Source organism: Sander lucioperca, chromosome 6 (genome assembly GCF_008315115.2).
Source record: "Sander lucioperca isolate FBNREF2018 chromosome 6, SLUC_FBN_1.2, whole genome shotgun sequence".
Taxonomy (NCBI): Eukaryota; Metazoa; Chordata; class Actinopteri; order Perciformes; family Percidae; genus Sander; species Sander lucioperca.
Genome location: NC_050178.1, coordinates 5,961,366 through 5,987,016, shown reverse-complemented (window position 1 = coordinate 5,987,016; position 25,651 = coordinate 5,961,366). Strand labels below are relative to the sequence as shown.

The 25,651-nt window shown below is 39.9% G+C and overlaps 1 protein-coding gene across 4 annotated transcripts in view; it reads left to right on the top strand.

Annotated features, from left to right (window-relative positions):
- Positions 1-3,766: 3,766 nt before the first annotated feature.
- kaznb (kazrin, periplakin interacting protein b) overlaps positions 3,767-25,651 on the top strand; it is a 109,991-nt gene continuing 88,106 nt past the window's right edge. For 2 of the 4 annotated variants that reach the window (XR_004105317.2, XM_031301593.2), the window contains exons 1-3: positions 3,767-4,029; positions 4,154-4,249; positions 23,864-24,021. Coding sequence is in view for 3 of the 4 variants with exons in the window: in XM_031301593.2 (XP_031157453.1) it covers positions 4,174-4,249; positions 23,864-24,021 (234 nt within the window). In the remaining variant the exon portion in view is untranslated. The remainder of the gene's footprint in view (positions 4,030-4,153; positions 4,250-23,863; positions 24,022-25,651) is intronic. The other 2 variants (XM_031301591.2, XM_031301592.2) reach the window with 1 other exon arrangement.

Below are 25,651 nucleotides of genomic sequence, written 5' to 3'. Positions count from 1 at the left end.
ACTTGTCAGGCAGGTTGATATGTGAGTCATGGAGCTCCTTAAATTCTTACCTCTTCTGTGCTGCTTCTCTTTGTGTAGCTGAATGTGGAAATGGGAGCATGTTGTCCAAGAGTAGTTTGTTACTTGCAGATATTTGCTTTCAGATTTATAAGGTTATCACATTCAAAGGGGAAGTTTTTATTGAATTAGTTATTGTGTCAATTATACTTTTGCATTTAACAACTTAATCTTGTAAAATGTAAGGTTTTCTGTAAATATGAGCCTAGATCATACTGGTTCCCATCTTGGTATTTATTGCCAAGCACCATATTCTAGCTTAATTGTCTTTATTGCTTTATTTTTAATTTCCTATTGGTCACTGCCATAAATCACAGAGTAATGTTCTGTATTGTGCACACAATCATTAATGCCCCTAGCAGCTTTAAAAATTAAACTTCCTGTACAGAATAATAAAGTTAATAATATGATGGTTTGTTTCTGGAACATCACCTAGTATACAAAAAGTGGTTATAAACCAGCAAAGAAGACCAAAGCATCTCAATCACTGATGATGGCGCATTCGTCGCCATGAATACCTTTCAAGGTCTCATCTGGCATACGTGCATCTGTTGAGATTATTTTTATCCAGACCCCATCCGTCACACTCTAGTAGCCTACATTAATGAGCTATCAAGCCTACTGGACAGAAACAGAAATGTGCCTCTGGTGTTGGAAACAAACTCAGAGAACTGGGATGTCTTGTGGACTTGATCTTCACATGAGGATGATGGATGGGGTTATGCATTAAATGCAATCTGTCTGTTGGATTTGATCCACAGGCCAGATTTTTCTTTATTCAGTGTTGTGGAGAGACACGTTTATTTGCCCCAGTGCCATGATGGTATAGTTTATAGCTGGATGTAGTTTATGGGTGTTCAGCTGTGTGTGTTGAGGGGTGGGCATTTGGAAGAGTGCTGCACCATACTCCTGCTGTCATCGTGAAATATCTCTCCACTCTCTCTCGATTGCTGTGTACGGTGCTTCAGCCCTATTCATAAAAATGCTATTCCATGCAGCTCTGTGCCTGGCCTGACGAAAAAAACTACAATACACCAGAGAGGCAGATTTAAGACATAGAAGCGCGCCAAGGCTGCTTTAGGGGCTTGGTGCTCAATTACCACATGCAGAAGGTTCAGGACAAGCATCTGTTTGTGACAATTGACTCAATTTAGGGCTGGTGTGCGTGAACAAAATTACATGATATTTCACAAACTTGATATCCGTAATGGAACTTTATTTTGGGGATGACTTTTTTTATTTTACCAAGATATCGCTGTTCAGTGAAACAAACGTAAACCGTAAAATTCTTCTAGTTTCTGCTATAGTTTTGTTGTCATCTCTGGTTGAATGTTTCAAGCCTGCTTCACCTCTGCCTCCACATGCTGGGTGTGGTCAGACATGCTCTGTTGAACCTCTAGCTAGTCACGCCCAACAGTGATGTCGCCCGGTCTCGAAGTACTCCACTGCTGCAAGGTGAAAAGCAAAGACAACAATTTCAAGGGGAGTTAAGTTACTCTTTAAGCTAAATCAGGCATTAAAACCCATTGGCTTATCTAAACGAGACAGTCTACAGTCCTGTGCTGTACTTCGACACACTGAGCTAAATGCTAACATCAGTATGCTCACAATGACAATGCTAACATGCTGATGTTTACCGTATTAATTTGTATGTAATTTGATTACATTGAGACTGTTATCCCACAGGATATTTAGCCTTGGTACAATATTATTACAGTCTTCAATTTGCTTGTTTAGTCCGAAACTCAAAGATACAATACTATGTAACAGAGCAAGTTCTCATGTTGGAAAAGCTGGATCAAGCATTTTTCAAAGGCATGTTTTTGCCTGAAAAATGATTTAAATGATTAACTGTTTATCAGAATTGTTCCCAGTTCATTTTCTGTCTCTCAACTAATTGATTAATCGACTTTCTGCTCCCTTTAAAACGTAAGCTAGTGCTGTCCTTTTATTTAAACAAAAGATCTGGTTGAATAAAAGGACTCTGGATCAGACCGGATTGCTGGTTTTAAACTATACAATTATTTGTCTTTTAGAGAAAGATAGCCCGCCAGTGACGGGAGACAGAGTGGGAGGGAATGACAGCTGCTCATACATGACAATATACATGTATATTGTATATAGAGGCAGAGTGAGTTTTTTTTGGAGGCTGCAGCCTCCAAAAAAAACCTCACTCTGCCTCTACTTCCTGTTCAAAGAGAATGGCATTAAAGCTGATGAAGACGGAGAGGAGATTTATTCTGCTGGGCATTAGTCTCTCAGACTTGAAAGTGAAATTGCGTTTCGACTCTCACTCTCTTGTGAAATGCCAGCGTTCCATTTGACCGTAGCATTGTGCAAATTTTGCTCGTGTTTGTATGCAACCACTTGCTGTGTGTACTGCATCCGACTTTGTGATTTCAATTGAGTCACACATTGTCACAGTTATTTGCTTTTATGCTTTCAGTGCACAGGGTATTGTTTTCATGTCTTGTCATTATCCTTTCAGCTGCAGAACCACCTGCTTAAGTAAGCCACATATCCGAGCCTTCCTCCCAGCTCCCACTGTGGCCCATTGAGCATCCTGCCATTTCCTTTCAAAACAGGAGGATGTGATGCGAGGATGTCAGTGCTGTGGTCAGGTCCCCGGTGTGCTCGCCTTGCTGAGCAGTGGTGTGAGAGATGGCTCCATGACAATGGGCTTCCTGGCTTTTTTTTATTGCTTGGAAAGAAATCGGCTGTTTAATGCAGTTTTACACGCTGCAGAGAGGTTAGACAGTGCAGGGATGGCTTCAGTGTGATAATATGTTGGAAAAGTCTTGTCTGTGGCAGAGGTCTCCATGCCAACAGCAGCACAATGGTTACAATATAGCTAACTGTGCCTCCGAGGCCTGAGAAGCTACTTTAAGATCTTGTAACATGTGCTCATTTGATCTCATGGCACTGTTAATCTTTTATTACAACACCTTTATGTACCTTTTAGCTGCAGTGTGTGGAGTGTATTTTCACACATGCCACTAAATCTAATTTTTCACAGTGTCACCGTGGCTGTTGCACTACATAGCGAGGCAAGTAGGAGTTTATAAGTGTTATTTTTCAGTTGAGTATGAGCTAATCTTTATTTTATACTCAGCAGTTTTCTACAATTCTTTTTCAAGATGAAGCCTTTGGAAACCACTAGGTGTACCAGCCCTACTTTTCACTTTCTATTCAACCCCTCCACTTTCTCATCCTCCCTTTTTTCCCTCAGCATTCATGGGGGAAGATGAAGCACTCAAGTTTGCTAGAATCTGTTTCCCAGCAGCGGCCCGAGCTTTAAGATGGATCGAGGGGATTTGCATGGGGTGGGTTGGAGAGAGTAAGAGATGTGAGGGAGAACAGGAGAGAGAGATGTTACTGCTGAGGCGCAGCAAATGAGGGCTGTAGAGAGGGGAGGAGGGAGAGGGAGGAGAGAAAAGGGGGCATAGTCACACAAATCAGAACACAGCCGTCCCGTCCTGTGCCCAGAGGACGACGCTGCTGAGAGTGAGGGGGGAGGATTGACTTTTACCTGCGCTCACCCCTCGCCTCCCCTCTTCTTTGCTCTTCCCTTCAACCCATCCTGTCTGGAGCTGCAGAGGACTGTCAGTCTGTACAGACGAAGCACAAGATCAGAGTGCTGGCAGAGCAACTGTGCCTGCAGCTCTGCTACCTGCTCTACCACCCTGTATTACTCTCTCTCACACACACACACACACACACACACACACCAAAATGTTCTCACAGGCACACATTCAGAGAACTTTCTCTCTCGTGTACACGCTTACATGCTGACAAGCAGGCAGGCAGACACACCCTCTCCCATTATCTGTGCTGCGAGCAAATCTGCTCATATTGTTTCGTAGCAGCGAGGGGCTGTATTTCGCTCCTCAGCAGCAGCAACAGCAGCAGCAGGACAGGTCCAGAGGAGAGCAGTCATTACCAGAGATCACACACCAGCTTCTACAACTGAAGGCAAGCCACCCCCGCTCTTCTCCCTCTTCGTTTTTCTCCCTTTTCCTCTCTCCTCTTTTTCCATCTTGATGTGACGCAGTGTTGCTGACCTTCCCTCATCCCCCTCTTCTCTCTTTCTCCTCAGCGTGTGCCTGTGGGACAGCCATGGAGGACACCCTCACCTGCAGCCATGCCACCTTCTCCCAGGTGTTTGGACGCCAGGGACAGCTCATGCATGCCAGTGAGTAGCCGCAATTACACCACCTGCCTCCTGACAAATCATTAACCAGCTGCATGCCCCGCATGTCAGCGTAACTGATCGCCACCCTCAGCATTTCTGCCTGATCCCGTCCTCAATCTTATTGCCGTTTCAATTTAGCTGATGCTAAGAGGAACAAAAAGATGACAGTGTCATAGCTTAAATCTAGCTAGGCTGCTGCTTTGACAAAGCATAGTTTAAAAAAGAAAAGAAAAAAACTGGGTTATTTTTGGGAAGGATGTCAGAGATGTGCGTGCTTATGTAAAGGGCAAGAAGAAATAAGAATTTGTTTTGATTGTGATTGTGGTTGATGTTTCTGTTAGCTCGGTAAGTTGCTGAGGACCAGGTTGGATACATTAAGTTATTACAGTATATAATTAATAGTATTATTACTGTTTTATTTTAAGGAGGGAGCTACAAAAGCATCTTTTTTTGTCATTTTCAGACAATTTTCAGGTTGAACTTGGGGCTGTGGCTCAGCTGTGTTGGGGGTTGCATTTTGACAAAGGTGGCACTTTATGGAAAACAGAAAGATAAATCAGAAATAGGCTGTTTTGTGGATTAGTTATTGTTTTGTTAACATAGCAGGTTGTTAACAAAGACCATCCCTGCATGTTTTTAGTAGTTTGAATTCTAAAGTAGCAGATGTAGATATTTTTTTACTGTCAGGTGTAGAACCAATAAGACCGATTCTATCTGAAATATATTCATAATGCAGGTCTGCAGTATTAGTGAGGTTGAGTCTAACAGGCTGAGGCACTATGAGAGATGCTCTTAGAGCTCAGACTGATAGCTGAATTATTGAAAACTAAATCTATCAAGATTTCCAGGGACGCAGGAACATTGAACGCAACCTTGGAGCGCTGCAAATGAAGCATACTTCAAGTGATATCTTATTATGTAATGCACATGGTCAGAATACATATTTGCCTCTGGAGGAAAACAAGAGCGGAGATTGACTTGTTTCCAGAATGAAAGTGTCCGCTGCATCCTCCCTCAGAGTCAGCTGACCTGGTATCTCTCCTCATGGAGTCATGCTGTGAGAACTTAGTCAGTGCCTTTGATGCCTCCGCTCGGCTATAAATGCAAAGTGATTCTTCACACAATGGTATGATGGATAATGAGGAGAGCTCAGGGCAGACATCAAAATAAAAAAAAACCTTTAGAGTTGCATCCCATACATTGACTTTGCCACATAAGTTTTAAATTCCTGTATTTCCCTTTATTACCACCTGGAGAGAGAAGTGTGAGAAGAGGGAGTTTCAAAGTGAGTTATCATTATCATAAATCCCATCATCTGTTGGGATTTAATTTGCCTGTTTGATACGTGAAGGTATTTGAGAAGATGAACATTAGGAATCCGTGTCTTTGCTGATTTTCTTCGCCCCCTCTTTGCACTAGTGAACCCTTTCATAAATAATGTACTTTGTTTGAATATATCTGTGGGCTTAATACTGTGTTGATAAGGGCATATTATCATTAAAGGGTTGCAAGGCCCTTTTTTTTGAAGTGCTGCTGATCTGCTGCGTGTCTCTCTGGTTGTTGAGAGGGCAACCCTATCAGGGTTTATGTGCAAATAATATGTACACAAACACTGGAAAAGTCATACAAATAAGCAATGAAAGGGCTTAAATATATGCAGAATAATTAACATAAAATGGCCTTGTGTTAATCTGTGTGCATGCCTTTTTCACAGTACAGTACTGAATGTGTGACTGGGTCAGTTTATTTGGAGGGCATCATCGATAAAAGGGAGATAAAACAAGAAGTGGGTGTGGCGATGCTGAAGATTTGTATTCCATCATGGCTGACAGCTGAGCCACTCTAGCTTTCAAAATAAAAGTGTGAAAGTTGAAAAAGTACTCAAGGGAATGATTCGATTTTGAACAGCCAAAAGAGAAACAGCAACTGTTAAATACAATATACACTCAGTTGCCAGTTTACTAGGTACACCTAGCTAAAACTGATGCAGTCTAATACAACATTACTGCAATAAATGTTATAATGTTCCGTTTTTGTTGAGCCTCTTTTAGAGAGGTGTTGATTCAACTCATTTTGATTCTCATTTTGAAGGCTGCAGTTTGTGGTGCTGTTGAACTATATTGCATTATACAGAGAGGTCTTTCAATCATGTTGTCCTATGCTAAATAACAAATACACCTGTCTGTGTAATGCAGTACAGTGAGCCTGGGTGATATGGCCAAAATCTTCCATCCAGATATAGGACATTTCATATCTCGATAATGATATATTACGATATAGCATGTTTTCTTGTAATTGAATAAATAAATAGTCTATATGAAATAATCACTTTGTAAAGCCTATTTTGTATACTCCTATGTGAAACAAATACTTGGCAAATGAAAAGTACTGACTATTTTCTCATTTTATTAAGAACTTTAGTGCTAAATATTGCCGTAACACATTTCGGCTGCTGTTTTTTTGAAATTGCGATAGAAATAATATAGAAAAAAATATATACGATATGTATTATCATATTGCACAGCCCTACTACAGTTTATCAGCAGCAGCAGCAGCTACATCCTCCAAAATACTTTAGTATTAGTAGTTTCAGTTTTTCACAATAACAAATATGCTTAACAACTACAACCCTCTCAGATTTATCTTGCAAGCCCCAGGTTGATGTATGTTTTTTTTTTACTGATGAAGTAAAACTTAGGCTACAAATAAATCATATTAAGTTTCAATGAAGTGCTGCACAGCCTTCCAGATTCTGATACTTCTCTTAACACTCATACCAATTTCTAAAAATGCCGTATCTGTTTTCATTCAGTCCACTGTGTCTGTTTTATCATGAAAGGGGCCTCATGAAAGTGTGATGTGTATACACTATCTGCTTCATGCTAATTCTGTTTGATTGGGCCACAATAAACGGGTTAGTTGTCAGAATGGATGCACAAGCAAGAGGGGCAAATCTAACAGATATGCAAATCACAGTTCCAGTTAGGCTGCTGTTGTGTTTTGATGTACTGAGCTGAAATTGGGTTTTATTCTAAGTGACTGGCATTCTTTTACAGAAAAAAGCAATCTTTGTGAGAAAAGTGAAGTTATGATGAGAGCTGTTAGTACACAAACATATCTTGAAATTTTAAATGTGTTCCACTCGTGCAGAGCAATAGAAGTGCTTAGACTAATGCTTACATGGAAAACATACATTAAGCAAAACTATAGCAAGAGTGTTCTCTTGTCCAAACAGCATTTTTTACTTCTGTATCTTTGCCACGGTTTTAATTTTGCCCCGGGCAAATGGCAAGTAAAACCGCTGTATCTGAGAACGACATCCATTATTCATTCACTACATCTTGACTTTCCTTGTGTTGCTTCTTCATTGCTGGTTGAATTCCCTCTTCTCTATCTTTGCTTTTAGTTTTACAAACATTTGTTCTACTTCTTGCCCTTAAACCAAAGTGGCAACCAAACGTTCATAATGGTTAACAGCTACAAAAAAGCTACAAAAAAGCCTCATGTGCACTATCACTGCGTTTGCACAAATCCCTGCACGCTCAGGCTCTGCTCGTTCTTGCACAAATGACCATGCCCTGACAGTGCAGTGGTTTCAGTTACCTTTCTGCTCCACTGAACCAAAGTGATGTGAGGATCGGCACAGTGTAAGGTTGTCTGCAGTGTAGTCCAAGAGGTCCACCGAGGCCTATAACTCTGAATATCTTCCTGCTCCCTCTGGTGTAGAGCCATCCTCATGTCTCTGCCTAGGGAGGTCAAGGTGCTGGCTTATGGCCAACGTTCTCGTCGCTATTAGACTCCCGGGCTGCTGGCCATCGAACCTAATAGTAATATAATTCAGAGAGAGAAAGGCTCTTTAAAGTGCTTCTTTAATTGAGTCACTTTCATTGCAGGTGTGTATTGAATCTAATCCAATAAGAGAGCACAGACATTTTGCCAGATATAATAAACTTTTCTTTTCTTTGTAAAAGCCCAATCAGATATATCAAATATGCAGATAATATCAGTGACCACTGCTGAATTGGCCTTATACATCCCTCCCAATAGTTTATATATGCTTTCTTACATTATTGATCCTTGTCCCTGAGTATCTCCAGCAGCAGTGAAAATCAGTCCATCAGAGTAGATACAGGACTAATTTAGATCTGCCTCTCTCTTGTAATCCCCATATTGGATTTAAGAACCCTAGTTGAGTTGAGAGTGGCGGACCTCGTCCGTCTGTCAGTTAGTTCATCCCGACTCACAGCTACAGCCTCAGGCCAGTCAGACATATACCATAATTCTACATAAGCTGCTGTAAATATCTGTTTTCAGTTAAAGGTAAATAATGTGTTGGTGAAATAGATGTACGAGCTGTGTTTAATAGCAGTGTGCTAAATTGTATTGAGTTGTGGTGAAGAATTACATGCATTTAGTTGCATACGCTCCTCTACTTCTCTTCATGGCAGGGGATTACATGCTTCTTCATTAGCACACTTTCCCTCAGGGTGATCAATACATCGATGGGAGTTCACCGACTGAGTTAGTTCAGTGTTTTCTCTCACGACGTGCCTGCTCTTTGACAGGAGATCAACATCTCCTTGACTGACACAAGTCTCCTCGCTGAGCTTCATGAACTCCTGACAGCATGACGAGACAAGTACTCCGCTAGAGTAGTACTGTAGCAACTCCCAAGAATGGCTTGCTACCACATCCTTCCTTTCTGATACATGTTTTATATTCTTGCAATTCATAATTCGTTTTTAATTGCCAGTAGAACTAAACAGCAAACATAGAGTATTGGTGGTGCCTAGCTTGAATCAAACCAGGGACGTTTCATGGTACATGTGTTAGACCATAGGTCATTGGTGCGGCCCCTAATTTATCATTTTGCCCTCATACACACTGCATAAAATCAGATATTAAATGTGAAACAGGCGTGACAGGAGAGGTCAAGAAGCCATTGTTCTACAGCAATGCAGCTCTGTGAGACTGTACTTAAGGCCCTGACACACCAGGCAGATGGCAAATAACTAGTGGTGACGAAGCATGACTGTGGCGTCGTCTCACGTTGCCTTTGTCTTGGCCAAAAAATTGCACTTGAACACACCACAAAGACTACAAGTGACAACCAACTAGCACATACGTTCTGCGCCTGTGTGAGAGGAAATAACTCCATGCCAGCAGGCGGTGGTAATCTATTTGCCATTCAAAAAGGGAAACCAGATATACAAACCATTGCTATGATAGATACAACAAAATAGCGTTTGGCCACCTGAATCAGCCAGCGGCAGCACAGAGCCAACGGTCCCTCTGCTTCACTGCCCGCCAGGATGACGGCGAACGCCGGGAGATGGCTAGCTAGCTTGTCCATCTCTATGAAAAAATAAGCCTCAGCAGCCCGTTGTGGACGGCTGGCTAGTTAGCTAGCTTGCTAATTCCACCCAACATGCCTTCATGCGACACTGGTTACAAAAAATAAGCCAAACAAAGTTGTCACCCATCTGGCAATAGTTAGTTAGCTATTGCTTGCTAGTGGGCTCACCAACCACGGTGCAGAAAAAGAGGTCTCCGTTCTATGACATTATTTTATTATTTTGTATTGTCTAGGTATATAGATCTTTTAAAAGACATGTTTATGTTGAAATAAATATACCTATACAAGTAGTAATATATCCCTCTTCCGGACATAATGTGCTAAAATAGATATTAGTATATAATAATAGTTTGAACCGCTGTGTTTGGTTTTTAGAAGAAACATTTGACTAACATGCTTACAGTGACAATGCTAACATGCGGATGACCAGCAGTTGTAATGTTGACTTTCATATTTTAATAACTTGTAGGCTGGCATTCATCTACTGTATGCATTATGACAGGGAATACTAGCTGTTTCTGGTTTCACAAAAGAGAAGGTGAAGATGGTCAACCTGTCTGCTATTGTGAGATGGAATTTGAGAATGAAGTTATAAAAAATGATGGGAGAGAAATGGAAGAAAATATATTTGACAAAACAATCTCATCACAAGGTTCATTTAGTAGCTGTGTTGCAGTTTTATTGCATTATTTTTTTTGTCAACTACTGCTTCCAAGACGAAGAAGAATAAACTTTCAATTTCACCATATATTTTCTTGTTTTATATTTCTCACACAACATAATGCTTCACTTTCTTTTGCAAAACTAATTTCGGCTTGACAGTTGCTGCATCCCTCCCTGTTCCACAAAAGGCAATTTGTTGCTGCAGCACACCACTAAACACAAACTGTTTTATTGTGTCTGCTGGATTTATTGAAGACGAAGTGCTTTGCTGTTTCTGAGGCATTTCATACATTGCTGCATTGTTTCAAAGGATTGTAGTAATTTCTTGTACTTTGAACTGTTGTGCCTCCTCCCCTTCTCTCAGTCTCCCTCTCTTTCTCTTATATACACACACACACACACACACACACACACACACACACACACACACACACACACACACACACACACACACACACACACACACACACACTCATAGAAAATAGGTTATTGCAAAATTTTAAGTGGATGCACATAAGCTGATGACTGTGCGCTCAGCGAACACACCTACCGGATTTAATAGTCACCCATCTGCTAAATTTGTCGCCGCTCGATCTGCTTTGTGCACTACTGAGCTGCCGGGAGTGTTAAAGATATGAACAGCAGCTTTCACGAGGGTGCTAATCCCACTCATCTTGGCGTCTGTATACTTACGAGTGTGTATCTGTGGCGTTTTTGTAATGTGTGAATGTGTGATGTTAATGTAGTAAGTGTGGTGTAAGTTTGAAGGAATGTTCAACTTCCTTACCAGTGTAAAGGAAGTTGAAACACACTTTCTTATCTCAATCAGGTGTAGGACAGAAATACGAAACACACTCAAGCTGCCCCGATGAAAGATGTTCCTAATGAATTCATACACCTTGAGAGCAGCTTTTCCAGTGTGCCGTTCACAACCCACCGTTTTTTCTGCGTCATTGAACTCTCTGCCTGAGTGTCTGCTGACTCTGCATATCTGCCTCACTGTGCCCAGTACTGCTGGCCTCTTTTTCCCCTCTCTGACTGCAATAAACCCCTCACTGTTCAGCTGTCTGCAGACATATGCTAAACTGTTTCCCAAAACACCAGTGTTCATCATCTACAATACACCGCAGAGCAGACGGAGACAGAACACGAAGGCTGGGACAAGATAACAGTCAATACACAAATTGAATATTTGCAGAGAACTTACATTCATAGAAAATGCATACATACAGTCTAATCTGCAAAACTATCGCCCTACTGCAGCTAACATAAGGAACCTGAGCTGGAAAATGTTAAAGCTTTGTTATGCAGCACAGCATGACTGTAAATACTATCCTATTCCATCAGACATCCCACTTCTCATCCCTCACTGCACTACAGCACTGTGATGCAGAAAGCTATCCTAAAGAAAATCGGCCATGCCCTGAGTCTGTATAAATTTGCATCCGTAGTTAGTGCGGGAGCTCCTGTGGTGATGAAATGTAGCCTATTCTCCCGGGTGCTTCTCCTTAACATGCAGGGCACGCTGTTCACGAATGGGAGTGACAGTGCACTCTGTGTGTACGTCAATGTTACAATGCGAGAACAGGACTTTCAGTTGGATTGACTGCCTGCATGTGACTAGAAAATAGCATTTGTTTTTAGTTCAAATGGGGCCGTTTGTTTTGCATTAAAAAAAGAAAAATAGACACTGCATATTTGTGATTCTTAAAGGGTTATTTTTTATAAATAATAGCTAAGAAATGGCACCATCCATTTTTGCTAAAGTACATCAAGTTCAGTGATGTTTTGACAGTGTAAAAGCTAATGAGCACAGCTACGTTTGAAACCTACGCACTATAAATCAGATGTGCTTGCAAGTTCAGAAGCTTGACTGTACATGCTACCCATTTCTACCTCAAAGGGAGGCATTCACTTGATGTCAAGAGTTTATTAAGATGTGCACATGTCAGAGGAGTTGAATTTAATTCAAGTCACTAGATCACAAGGGCATTGAATCAACCTGAGCTCGGGATAAACAACTCTTCATAAGAAAAGGCTAATTGTGAAACACACTGAAGAGACTCCATCATTCTTTTTTCTTTTTTTTATACTGTTTATTGATCCCCAGTGGGGAAATTACAATTTACACTCTGTTTTGTTAGAAATCACTACACACACCTGAAATACACACACATGCTCAGGACCTATTCATGCACAAATGGAGAGATGTCAGAGGGAGTGGGCTGCCAGTGCTGGACCAGCGCCCTGAGCGGTTGGGGGGGGTACGGTGCCTTGCTCAAGAGCACCTGGCAGTGTCCAGGAGTTGAACTGGCATCTCTCCAGCTACCAATCCACACTCTGTACTTTGGTCCGTACTGGGACTTGAACCAGCGATTCTGTAGGAATGAGTTTACAAGGATGTTGTGAAATGAGTGTGTGTATGTCTGGAGATGAGTGTCTTTAGGTCCATGTGTGTGTACCAACCACCACAGTGTTATCAGACTCAATGCCTGCTTTGTATTCATGCCCCCTGGTAATACGTCTTAATGCGGGTATAAAGTCACTAGTTCTTATATTGATATCTGATATTACATAACATTAGCTGCTAGTTTTGTTTGGGGATTTGTTGCTGACACCAAACTCACCAGAGCTAACGCCTCAGTCAGGTCCAATGTCAAACACATAATGCTCTTATAAATGTCTGGTGAATTCTACGTAAGTTTGCAGCACTGTGGGGATGCCTTCAGGAAGCATTCCGAATCACTGGTTTGAATGACGGATCATTCTCATTCCAACCTCTTAATGCACTGCAGCACCTGTTGGGCACAGCATCACTGCTCCACAGTCTTCACTTTTGCACTTAGCCACAAGAATACACTCACAGGATAAAATATCCTCCACTTACCAACTTAAACACACATGTTCCTCATTATATGAAGTACAGTGAAGCCTCCAGGCTAGCTAATTTGACTAGTTTTTAAATATTATGCTGACAAAGCCAGTCTACACAGGCCACACTGAAAACATAATGCAGTATATTGCCAGCGGAGTAAGGCTTTACATTTTGGGGTAGAAAAAAAATAAGGTTAACATTTCATGGATAGTTAATGTTTAAGTAATTAAGCCTAGTGAATAGGATCTTTTTAGTAGCTACATAAGATAACTAACCAAGCTTCATCTGTTCCCAAATTGCCTGTGCATCAATCCAAAAAAATGAAGCTTAGCATAAGTGCATGCTTACTCCTGTGATTAAGCTACATTTTTTCTTGCCCTACTTTCCACTCTATCAGCTGGTAGAAAGCGTTCACACTTTTCACTTCAGCCAAATAGATTTTGTCACGGCCCCTGTGAGCCAATCAGCACGTCGGCATCAAACTTTAAAATCTGTTATTTCAGTTGACGTGACCCACCTGAACCCCTCCACCACAACATTTTTCTTTAGTTTTTTTATAATGTCAGACAGACAACATGACAACATACAACAATATGTAACAAGACAATATAACAAGAAACAAAACAACATACAGTAAAATGAAATTGTAACTTTAGGTAGATTTAGCTGAAGTCAAAAGAGGAATTGCATAGTAATGTCACACAGGTCCAGATTCCATCAGACAGCTATATGATGGCTGGATTTAGCTTTTCCAATTGTGCACAATCAAATATCACATATCAAATACATTTATTAGAGCTGCAACTAATAATTATTATTTTATTTAAAAATGATAATTATTTTCTCAGTTAATCATTCTCTAAGTTGGTATTTAAAATGCCAGCAAATAGTGAAAAATGAGCATCAACATCTTCTTGAAATGTATTTTTTTGGCCCGACCAGCAGTCCAAAACCCAACGATGAATGGAAAATATAGGATGAATGGCACCTAACATAACTGACCTTTTATAGCACAGCTTGCTCCATGGATTTAGTTAGTCCTTTATCATCTATTTTTCATGTTATTGTGTCTACCCTCTGGTGTGTGAGGGCAGAGCTGAGATCAGAGACCTTGAACACAGACTATATATCAGAGGCAGAGGCTCACAGTTCACAACCGCATCCAACCAGCAATTATGTCAAGTGGTTATTGCATCACAACTCTGATGTCATCTTGGTATGAGCTGTCGTCCACAGACCTGTACTTGGAGAGACATGCTGGGCATTAGTTAAGAGCGCTCAGCTCTGTCCTCTCCGGCGCGGTTTGGAGTGTTTGATGTGAGAGGGAAATGAAAAAAAGCTCATGAAATATGGCAGCAACAGTTTTCTCCCCCCAGTAATGTCTAACTTGCTAATATGTTGAGTTGATGTGCCTTTGAACTTGCAGAGTTGTTTACCTGCGCAGAAACGTGTTAATGAACGATAGTGGCAATACCTGCAGCCTGAACTCAGACCTTTTTATTCGAAACCTGCTCTGAAATTGAATTTTGAGCATCAAAGTGGCTGATAATGATAATGGATTCAGAACCGTCACCCCATATAAGAGCAAATTTCCAGTTCAGCTATTTAATCCCCATCTGTTTCATTTGAAGTATATAAATTGTGTGCTATCTGCCGTTGTGCTCTGGTACCAAGATACGCTGTGGCTCTGACCCACTTTTATCCGTCCTGAAAGACAGGTTGCTCACATACAGTCCTAATTGGCTGCAGCCTTGTCACCAGTGCCGCCTGTAGCACAGGCTCTCGAATGGCACTCCAGCGTGCAGCTTTTGGATTTTGAAATGTCACTTTGAGCTCACACAGGTCTGCTCTAACAAGTTGTGTTTACCCCGACTCTGTGAGAAGACAAGAGGGTCCTTATTTCACCTCATCTCAGCTGATGCAGAGAGATTTCTTCTCTGCTGTCTGTCAGTTGTACGTTCAAAGTTTCTCCTTAAACTCATTTTAATGCTTTATGGTTGCTGCTGAAAACAGCTATTAGCAATGCACCTTTGCTTTACTCGGTGCATTTTGTGCTCTGTAGTTCATATTCCTGTGGATAACCAGCTAAATGCAGACACTGTGACATTGTGTTGAGATATTTGCAGCACAGCTACAAAGCAGCAGTGATTTTTTTTTTTAGCTATCTGCTGGTGGTTCAGACTATAGGAGAAGGAATCCGTTTCTCTCCAGCAATAGTCTTGAAAGAACACAATGCAAATGCAAGCTTTTGTCTTTCTCTGCTGCTGTCTCTGTCACTAATGCTATATTTCTCCACCTACACCTATTATCCACAGCTTGCTCAATGTGACATGTTCCACTCAAAGTGATTTTGGGAAACATTAAAGTTACTAACTAATGTAGGAGTAGATGAGGCAATTTGCAGTAAAGTAGGTCCACCAATGAAATAAATTAAAACACAGGGACTCCTAGAGTGCACCGAACAAAAACGAAGGTGATTTTTTTTCTTTCACTTATATACAGCTGTTAAAGGATTTCACTCCCTTCTGTGCAGCATTTTCCTGCTCCTGCTTTGTAATTGAAAGAAGCTGTTATATAAGACTTTATATGGATGCTAACATTAATTAACTTTTAATCCCAAAAATACATTTAAATCATTCAAACGTTTCCTGATCCCTGACCTTTTTGTAAAAGCAGTTACTTGCCCTTTTTTGCCATTACACACCATTACACCTGATATGAAGGTGCGCTGCACCTTATCTGTACATTAATTACCTTTGTGTGAGTGGAGTAATTTTAGTGAGAGCCACAATCCTCTCAGAGTCGCTCATTAGGTGTTGAAGAGATGGCCTCAGGCAGATTATCAAAGGGCCATCGGAGGCTTTTATGTTCAGCCGTTGTTTTTCTAAATTCTTTGACTCAAAGGAAGAAAGAGAAACCTGGATCGCTCTACGGTGATCTCTTGTACTTCTTACAAGGTGGCACACTGATCAACGTAATGCAATATGAGGGCACTTAAATCCTGGCCTTCTCTGGACTGGTAAAAACACATTTTAATTGCACATCAAGAACAGGTTTTGGAGAGAACAGAATTAAACTCATTCTTGTGATAAATTCCGTTACTATTTGGTGATAATATTTTTATTGTTAAAAGTGTAATTTGTTGATTTGTTCTAGAGATAATAGGTCAATATGAATGAAGCATCGGGTATAATCAGTAACACAATTTGCCTTTTGAATGTGTGATGGTTTAGATTCACTTCTCGAAGATTAATTAATAATAATAACTTTATGACCTCACATTGTGAAGGCAGTGGCAGATGTTATGAAGGGTCTATGTGCCTTTGTCACCGCTTCACTTGCAGCTGTTCAGGCCATGGTCAGTGAGACAGCTAAGAAAGGTACATTTTCATTTCATGCGGTTTCAGCATGTATCAAAGCTACCAGGTGGTGGCAATGTTGCTGTGGGCAAAATCAAATCACTCCTGCAGTTTCTGCTTCCACGCTGGAGCTTTGTGCTCTGATGCTGCTTGCTCAGAGCTGGTTGACAGAATGAGATGCAGCTCTCTCCATACCAATGAGTCTTAAAGGGCTTTACCTCAGCTGACTGTTTTTTGAAAGTTTAACTGTATATCATACATTTGTATCTTGAAAGATAATGTGATACAACTATTGAGAGTGAAACCTTCAGGATTAATTGGCAGTGTTGAGAGAAGTGTTTGATCTGTTAGCCAGTAGCTGATCAGATATGCAAATCACAAATTGCATCATAACATAACAGTTTGAAATTAATGTGAGCAGTGGTCTGTGCTGATCTTTGCTATCCCATATACTGTAGTTAGGTAGGGAAGATCATGCTTTCATTTTGGCTGTTTTTCATGGTTTGGTTTGTCATCTCAGTTTTGGCTTGGAGACTCCATTACAAACTGGAGTTGAGGGGTTTGAAAGATGTAGGCCTTTGCAAGGCAGTGAGGATCAAACGAAATATGCTATTGAGTTGCATTATGGAAAATGTAGTCATTGTCCAACCTCATGACTGCTCTTGAGGCTGAATAGAGTAATCCCTCCAGTGAGGTTACAAAATGTTGTGGGAAGGGACGGCTGGTAATAGATTACTGCCCAAGTTTTGAAGTGAGATACTCAATGATCACATACGGGTGTAATTTGAGGTGTCCCAATACTTTTGGCCATATAATAACCCTTAACATTTTTAAGAAAATTTGACATCTGTTTTTGTTAATTGCCAACTAGCTACTGTCAGCAATCTTAAAATGCTACAGATTAAACAATGTCATCTGATGGTTTAACTGTTTCTACTTAAATGGTCAGTGAGTTGTTTTAATTCACATGAAGGTCTGTCTTGGAGTTAATTAGCATGCTGTTGCATTGTAAGGTCGAAATAAATTACTGTCTTTATATGTTAACAGACTTGAAACAGGAATGTTAATTGAATCCTTGATTTGGCTGACAAAAACTGTTTTGGAATGTATGAAAAAATGAGTGAGGAAGGTTACCTTCTTCTATCTCGTTCTATTTTAAATTTTGATACAGTGTTTCCTGGTGAAACTGCGGTGTAGAGAATCTGCAGGGAGAGCAGAAAACTTTTCCTGCCCTGCAGTCCTCATTGTGAAGATGTTTTCCTCTGGGCTGCCCTCAAGATCTTTACTTTCTCACCTTTAACAGCTTCAATTGAACTGAATAGCAGACAAGAAAAAAAACAGTTTGAGGGCAAATGAGGTAATTTGAAAAGGGCTAAGTGGACATACTCTTCCATATACCCCAGTGTGAATTACTTCATGGCTTGAAACTGTGTTACAAACTGTTTTCAGAGATAAATAGCGTTTAGCTTTAAGTTTGAATTCATTATTTTGAATTTATTGATTTGATTTAATATCCTCGGGAGAACCTACTGATGTATATAAAAATATAGTATATAATATAATACGAAAACTTTGATTTTTGTAAATCAAAGTTTTTTTTCTCATATTTTTGTAATAAGTTTTTTTTGTTTTTAGGGTGTACTGACCAATCAACCTTTAAAGGTAACTCTGGCTCATTGAACATTTTATATACTGCATATCAAACTTAAAGTCAATATATTTTATTAGAATTGGGGAACCATTGTGAACATATTATATATTTAAGATTAAAAGATCACAGATTATGTTTTATGAATTGTTGACATGCATCTAAATAAACTAAACATGTTTCCAGTGTTTTCACATTGCTAGTTGCAAATAAGACAATGTGCTAGAAGTTCCCCTATACAATATCTGGATGCATGCAGTATGTACAGAAACATGGCTTGTATGTCTTTACATAATTGAAACATGAATAGAGGTATCTTATATACAGATAATCATTCATGTATCCTGTCAACTCATGCAGAGACATGTACAATTTGGAGTATTTCAGAACTGTTGATTAACCCATCAACTGTATTTCCATATATATTGTTTTAGCCATGCTAGTGTCTGTCTGTCTGTCTGTCTGTTGGTCAGTCTGTCCACCACTTTAGTCCAGGCTGAAATATCTCAACAACTGTTGGATGGATTGCTTAGATGATCTGTACAGAGTACTGACATTGATGGTCCACAAAAGATGAATCCTAGTGACTTTGGTGATCCATAGGTTTGTGGTTCAGAGTGCAATTTCTCACTGTTAGATAGATAACATGAAATCTGGTGCAGTGAATCTGGTGAAGTTTTGTGATCCAAAAACTTTGCATCTAGTGCCGTTATTAGGTCAAAATGTTAATTGCCCAGTATTTATAGGTTTGTGACTAAATATCTGCAAAACGATTGACCTACCCATCAGCCTCATTTATACTTTGTGTTAAGTGCTAATTACCAAATGTTAGTATGATAAAATTCTAAAATAACATGCTCAACATAATAGTAAACATTATAACTGCTAGACATTTTAGCGTCGTCTATTAGGTGCAAAGCACTGCTGTACCTACAGTAAGTGCAGCTTCACAAAGCTCCTAGCATAGCCATTGACTATTGCTTTCTAATTTGATTACTGTATTAGAGACAATCGTCAAGTGTACTAGCGTCAAGTGAACAGTTGACTCTTGATAGACTCATTAGTAACAGAAATGCAATCAAAAGCCTATGACATAAATCTGTATGCTGCTTGCTTACATGCAGTAAAACAGGTTACAAAATATGCACAATAGGTGTGTGTGATGTTCCGCTTTGGATCTGGCTGAATTGAGTGTCTGGATAAAGATCTGATCCGATCAGATACAGTTTAGTATCTAAACAAGCTAAAACATAGCTGTTGTGAGGTGTGGAAAAGAGAATGAAATGGGGTCACGAGGGATCCTCTCGCTCGCTGTGGACAGAGAAGAGACGCCTGGCAGTCTGCTTCAGCTCCTGCCTGCCTGACTGTTTTGGACAGATTCTCTGATTTCTCAGAGCTTTAGTTCTGGGGGAATACAACAATGCAAAGAAACCCAAAACCCATGTAGTTTGCTTTCCACAGAGGTCAATCTCTCTAAATCCACTGTCACAATTATGCACTCCATGTTCACATATTCCCAGCTTTGCCCATAAAGTCAGACAAAGCTCTGCAGACACAAAAACTCCCATCTGCTCTGCATCAGAAATTAGTGGACACTAGCCAGAGGGAAAGGATCAAATGTGTTTTGAACTGTGGAAGCGTGACATTGGAGTGACATGTAAAGTATCTGCCGTGTGTGGGCCAGACATAAAGATAAAAAAGATTTGAGATACTGTAACATGCTTGCAATGCACAGTAGAATAGTATTCCTTTGGTGTAAGGTGTACAATTTCTCTGGGAAATTGCAACACGCAGACCATCAGTGTGTGAATTGGACCCTGCTGCAGATAGTAATGCAGAACAATAAGGAAAACAGCTAAATTACAGGCTTGTGTTGATGCTGTCAGATACAGAGGGCTTCAGTTCTTTCTATGCAAGACAAACTTTGCTAAGCTATAATTGATCTGTCCAAATCTCTATGTTTGAACAAACATGCAGTTAGCTTTACAGCGGCATGTTTTCAAAAGCTTCAAAATGAACATTCGCTGTGGTGTTATACCCCTGATTTAGGTTCAATGCAGGCTTTGTCCCGCAACAAGATTGTTGCGTATTTATTTGGCATTGGTGTAATTGAAATGTCGCCACGCTCTCTCTCTTTTGGGATTGCCTCAGATTCTCACAGACTCCCCCATCCTTTCATCTGACTCCGGGTATTTTGGGCTCCAAGTGTTAAGTTCTTGGAGCTTCCTAAAATGCCTTGGCAGAGGCTTGTTGGCCACAGTGACTCTGTGGCTGTAACAGTTGGTCCCCAAAGCGAGAGAAGCAAAAGAGTAATTTTAATATTTTCATCACGAGTCTTGGTGGGACAGCTGACTGAGCACATTTGAATACATTTTACTGTATTGCACATCTGCATCAAAAAAAGAAACCCTCCCTTGTTCATATTTTGTGCGATTTTGCAAATTAACAACGATAACATACAGACACTGGAACGGGTATTTTCCCAGAGGAGGGATTGCATTTTATGAGTGAGCTGTTTTTTTCTTTTCATCTGCACATTATTCTCCTTTCACAAGGTTGTACAGCCTGACAAAGCCCCAACATGCCTCATTAGAGTTCATTGTTGATGTTGTTTTGCTCCTGTGGGTGGTTACAAAAATTGTAATGAGCTGTCCACATCTCACAGTCACATAAGCACTGGGCCACCTGTGTGTGGGAGGGTACATCACAAAAAACACAATGTCCCTCTGATTTAAATGATTGTACATTTTACATCAGAAATATAGATGTGAAGAAATACGAACCTGATGGGGGTGATCTTTAACATCGTTAGAAAATGCTCCAGAATAAAGGATTTATTCATGAAATGTTTTTTGGAAATGAAAAAGGACTCAACAATTATATAATAAACTTTTTTTTTTTATAGTAAAATAACTTTCATTTTAAGGCATGTAGAGACAAGCTGAGAAAACTTTACACAAGATCCTATTTATGTCTGACACGAAAAAGGTTTTTGAAAGACATTTTTAAAACATTTAACTAATAAAATTTTTAGGCATACATAAATACAAAAATTTGATGGGATAAAATCAATTTAAATGTACATTTACTGTATTATTGTTTTATTTCTTACATGTTTCTGCTGTATTTGTGTGTAGAAATAGTGAAACGTTTTTTTCAATTCTATAATAATATTTCGATTTGTACATTTTTATAGGCGCCAGTTCCATTTATCTTGTATTTTTGGGTTGCTGGCAGATTTATACTTTGTTATATTGACAAAATGATAAGTCAGACTTGTATCTGAGGGGTAAGGACAGTTTAAAAGGTTCTAAACAAAGACAAAAATGAATGTATAGAAAGTTGGCAAACATTAACCAAACTGAACCTGGACTAATGGAAATAGCTATTTTTCACTAATCTATGATTTTCTCTCATCAAGATTCCTCTCCTGACATCTTCTCTGTACTATTAAAATATTCCAGGTCACAAATGGTCAGCTTCACCCATCTGCTGTTGTATCTGATCAGCAATGTGTAAACATGGTTTGACGTTTCCTCACTTACTGTACCTATTCTCAGCAGAGGATCTCCATGTGTCGGAGAGATGCAGATGTAGCAGCCTGGAGTTTTAGCATTTGTTGTAATTTCATGTGTGAGAAGCAATCATTTATAACAAATGGTATCAACAAATTGAGCATCACGTGGTGTTTCTGTCACATATCTCTGGGGCTTTATGGCTTTGGCCAGGAGCTGTGGCATTTTGATTGAGATATGGTATGTTGACATATTCAGGGTAGTCAAAGTAACTTTGCTTTTATGAAAAGCCACCTGCCTTCTCCATCATGTATAACAGCGTGTGACAGAATGCATTCAGAAAACATTGAAAGTGGAGCAGAGAGGAAAAGAAGGTGTGTCTGTTCTCACTTTGGCAGCAACGTGCCATTACCCGACACGTTGTCTTTGGGGCAGAGAGGTACATCTTGTAAATATTGAATGTGAAATTAGAATCCAATCGTCGACCTCTGTAGTGAACATTTTATTTCCCCCTTCCACCCACCCGGACCTGATTTGATGTATGCTGCGCTGCCTGCAGGGCCGTTGTGTGCTCGTAAACATGCCTGTTTTTGCATGCTCCTGCAGTGCAAGAGAAGTGCTGGAAGGTTTGGCCATAAATCTTTGATCATTCTGCTGAAAAGCCGACCTTGACTGTCGTCAGTGAGTCACACATTGCCTCAGTCGCTCTGTCACTCTCGCCCCAAATTGACCTCTTAGGTGTCTATTTGACCTCCTTCAAACATGCTATCCCTGTGGTGACTAACACAGTTGGTCAATTGAATCAACAATGGTTTTGATCAATTTGATTGCTTGATTTGATTAATTTGTTAATTTATTACAGAAACATGCCAAATATTTGCTGGTTTTGGTTTCTCAAATGGGAGCATTTACTGCTTTTTCTATCATACATTGAATATATTTGGGTTCTTGACGGTTGGTCAAAGAAAAGAAAGAATTTGAAGACCTCATCTGTCTGTCTTTTCTTTCATTGCATAACCTAAACAATTGAAAAAACCCTTAACATACAGTTCCGCCTTTTGTTTCCCCTTCAGTAGTTATAAAGTTGGAAAAATCATTTTAGTCCACAAGCTGTATAATGTTGAGTGAAATATTCAAATTCAAGTTTTTCGTGACTGCACCGCTCCATCTAATGGAAATATTCTAGATCTCTTGTGCATCATTTTATACACATCTCTTCGAAGTTCAACCTGCCATATCTTTGGAAACTTTGCATACTAATAAGTGTCTCACAGTTTGACTCAATCATTTATACATTACCACCAGTTGCAAGTGAGTGTTTTAATTAATATCTTTGTCCTTGATAGAATTTATATGACTCTTATTTTGGTGACAGTGTTGTGTTTTATCATGTAACTGCATGCAGCTACTATTTGTCACTTATTCTCTGTAAGCAGGGCACTTCTGCAAATGTGAGCATGCGCTCAGTAAGTTTACGTGTATAATAAAAAGGAATCAATCAATCAATTAATCAATCACAAACTTGAAAGTGTTGCTCTCAACTAGAATGTAAGATAAAAGTATATGTTTGGGGTCATGTGTTGAGTTGAGTAATTCCCATAGCAGGCCGCTGTATGTTTTTTAATTGAAAGAATAATCGAATGATAGATCATGTAAATATCTGTAAACTGTAGCACGAGCTATGATACTCATGTTATGTTAGTTACTATATACAGTATGTTTTACGCGTCTCTTGGGCTGCTCTGACAAAATGCTCTTCTAGCCTGCTGGATTGTTTTGAGACTTCAGTGAAAACTATATTTCCACCCACACCGCCCTCTGAGCAAACTCTGGGCAATCTCTAAAAAAACAAAGACATTTCTGAGCTCCACATTGCCTCTGACTGAACAAACCCAACAGAATAGAAATTATTACTGGGACTCTCCATAAAAAAATGGATTATACAATGGGTTGAGTTTCTGTGTCTCAGTAATGGATTTAGCCTAATGATTCCCCTCTCTGAAGAGGAGAACAATGGAGGATGAAGGAAGTGTCTCAGATTACATGAGTCTGATCCAGAAAATCCCACTAGAGAGAGATAGAGGGAGCAAACTTAGGAGCTCCTCCATGGCAGTACAGGAAAACGCAGATCGTCATGAATGCTTGTGTTTCTGTGTCTTGTATACGTTTTCATGTGGTTTTACAACTCTCTTTTGCAGCGGTCCAGTCTCTCAACAGCCTGAACGACCAGATTGCTCAGTTCATGGTGACCAGACCTTGTAGCCTGGCTCACGAGGACAAGGCCTTCATGCCGGGAGAGAAGGACACCTTGAAGAAGTCCATGACTCTGATGAGACACCTACTTGTGGATGCTCAGGTACAGCCTCTGTCTCCTCACAGTCAAAGGTTACTCAGTGCATGCTTGTCCCTCTGATTAAGATACAGGTTTTAGTGCAAGTTGTTTACAAGGTTTACACAAGCAAAACTGTCTGCCTGGCTCAGTGTGGTCTGCTGTAGTCTCGCTTTGCCAGACCATCCACACACTGCGGAGCAGAGGAGGGTCTGGCTAGTCCACATAGCATTCTGGGATGGGAGAAAAATGTGCTCTGGTTTATTGGCATTTCTTTAAACCAATCACAATTGTCTTGGGCAGCGCTAAGCTCTGCACGGAGCCGCTGCAAAATAGCCTCGGGAAGGAACTTGTTTTGGTGGAACATGTGTACATTCAAAAGTTGTTTTAGTCGTACGAGAGTAAACTCAGATTGGACAGATAGTCTAGCTAGCTGTCTCAATGTACCATGCAGAGATCTGAGGAGCAGTTAACCATAGACCTCATAAATTTACCGGAGTTTAAAATTCCAACACAAAAAAAAACCCGGAAGGAAACGGACATCTGCGAAAAGACATGCATCCGGCGGAATTTCCTGTGGCACTGGAGAAATACCGGAAGTGGAACGTCGAGGATATAGACTAGGTCTGCTAAGGCTCAATAGGAATTGGCTGGTTTAGGGTGGTTGTCAGTTACTTTACGTCAACCTTTAGCCAACAGACAGATAAATGAATGAATGTAAATTAATGAATGAAGCTGTTTTTATTATGTCATGCATACAATTATTCCCAGCTCACGTGGGCTTACAAAACACCATAAATACAAATAATCCAGAACCAGAGTTAACCAAAAACAAACTTGAACTTGAACTGTCACAATCAAATCTTTAGACCTTTTATCTTTGGAGAAATCAGAGTAAATATTAGTGTATGTTGGCTTCTTTTCCAGAATTTTGAGACAAAGCTAGTACATTTAAATACCAATAATTTGAATTTCCTGAATATCCTATTTTGTTAATGTTAATTCATTTGGTCAAAATGTTTTCGGGGGTTTAGGGGGGCATCAGTATTTCTAAAATCTATGGCCCTAAATGTATCATCAACAACAACTTATGCTGCAGTTTTTCATAAGTCCTAATCAGGTGGTCACTGTAGTTTATAATGACCCATTATTCCTCTCACCCTGTCCGCGTACTTGTGTATGTACATTCATATCTTTATCCAATGAAGTCTCTTTTTCCCACGACACATCAGTGTGACTGCTCGATGTTAAATCCACAGTTTGTTCATCCCTGAACTGAATGAAACATTTGCTCACAGCACAGTTAGTCCAACACTGTGAAAACTTAGGCAACGTCAGCTATGTTATGAACAGCTGATGGTTAAACACGTTTTTTTTTCCTTTTAATCCTCAGTATCCAGGGAAGGGAAATGCTTGTTTCTGTCCAATAATCTTGGCTGTTGTTTCTTTAGTTACTTCTAGAGATGCAAATCACTTTTAGTCTTAAGGGTAAAGCAAATCATGTGTGCTGTCACATGTTTTGCTTTAAAAAAATAAGTAATAAAAATAATACATCTTTTCCTCTTTCTTCTCTGATTCCGATGATAATTCATCCTTATGGTTTTGCATCCATTTGTCCTTTTATTTATATTCCTTCAACATTTTGATGAATGCCCAA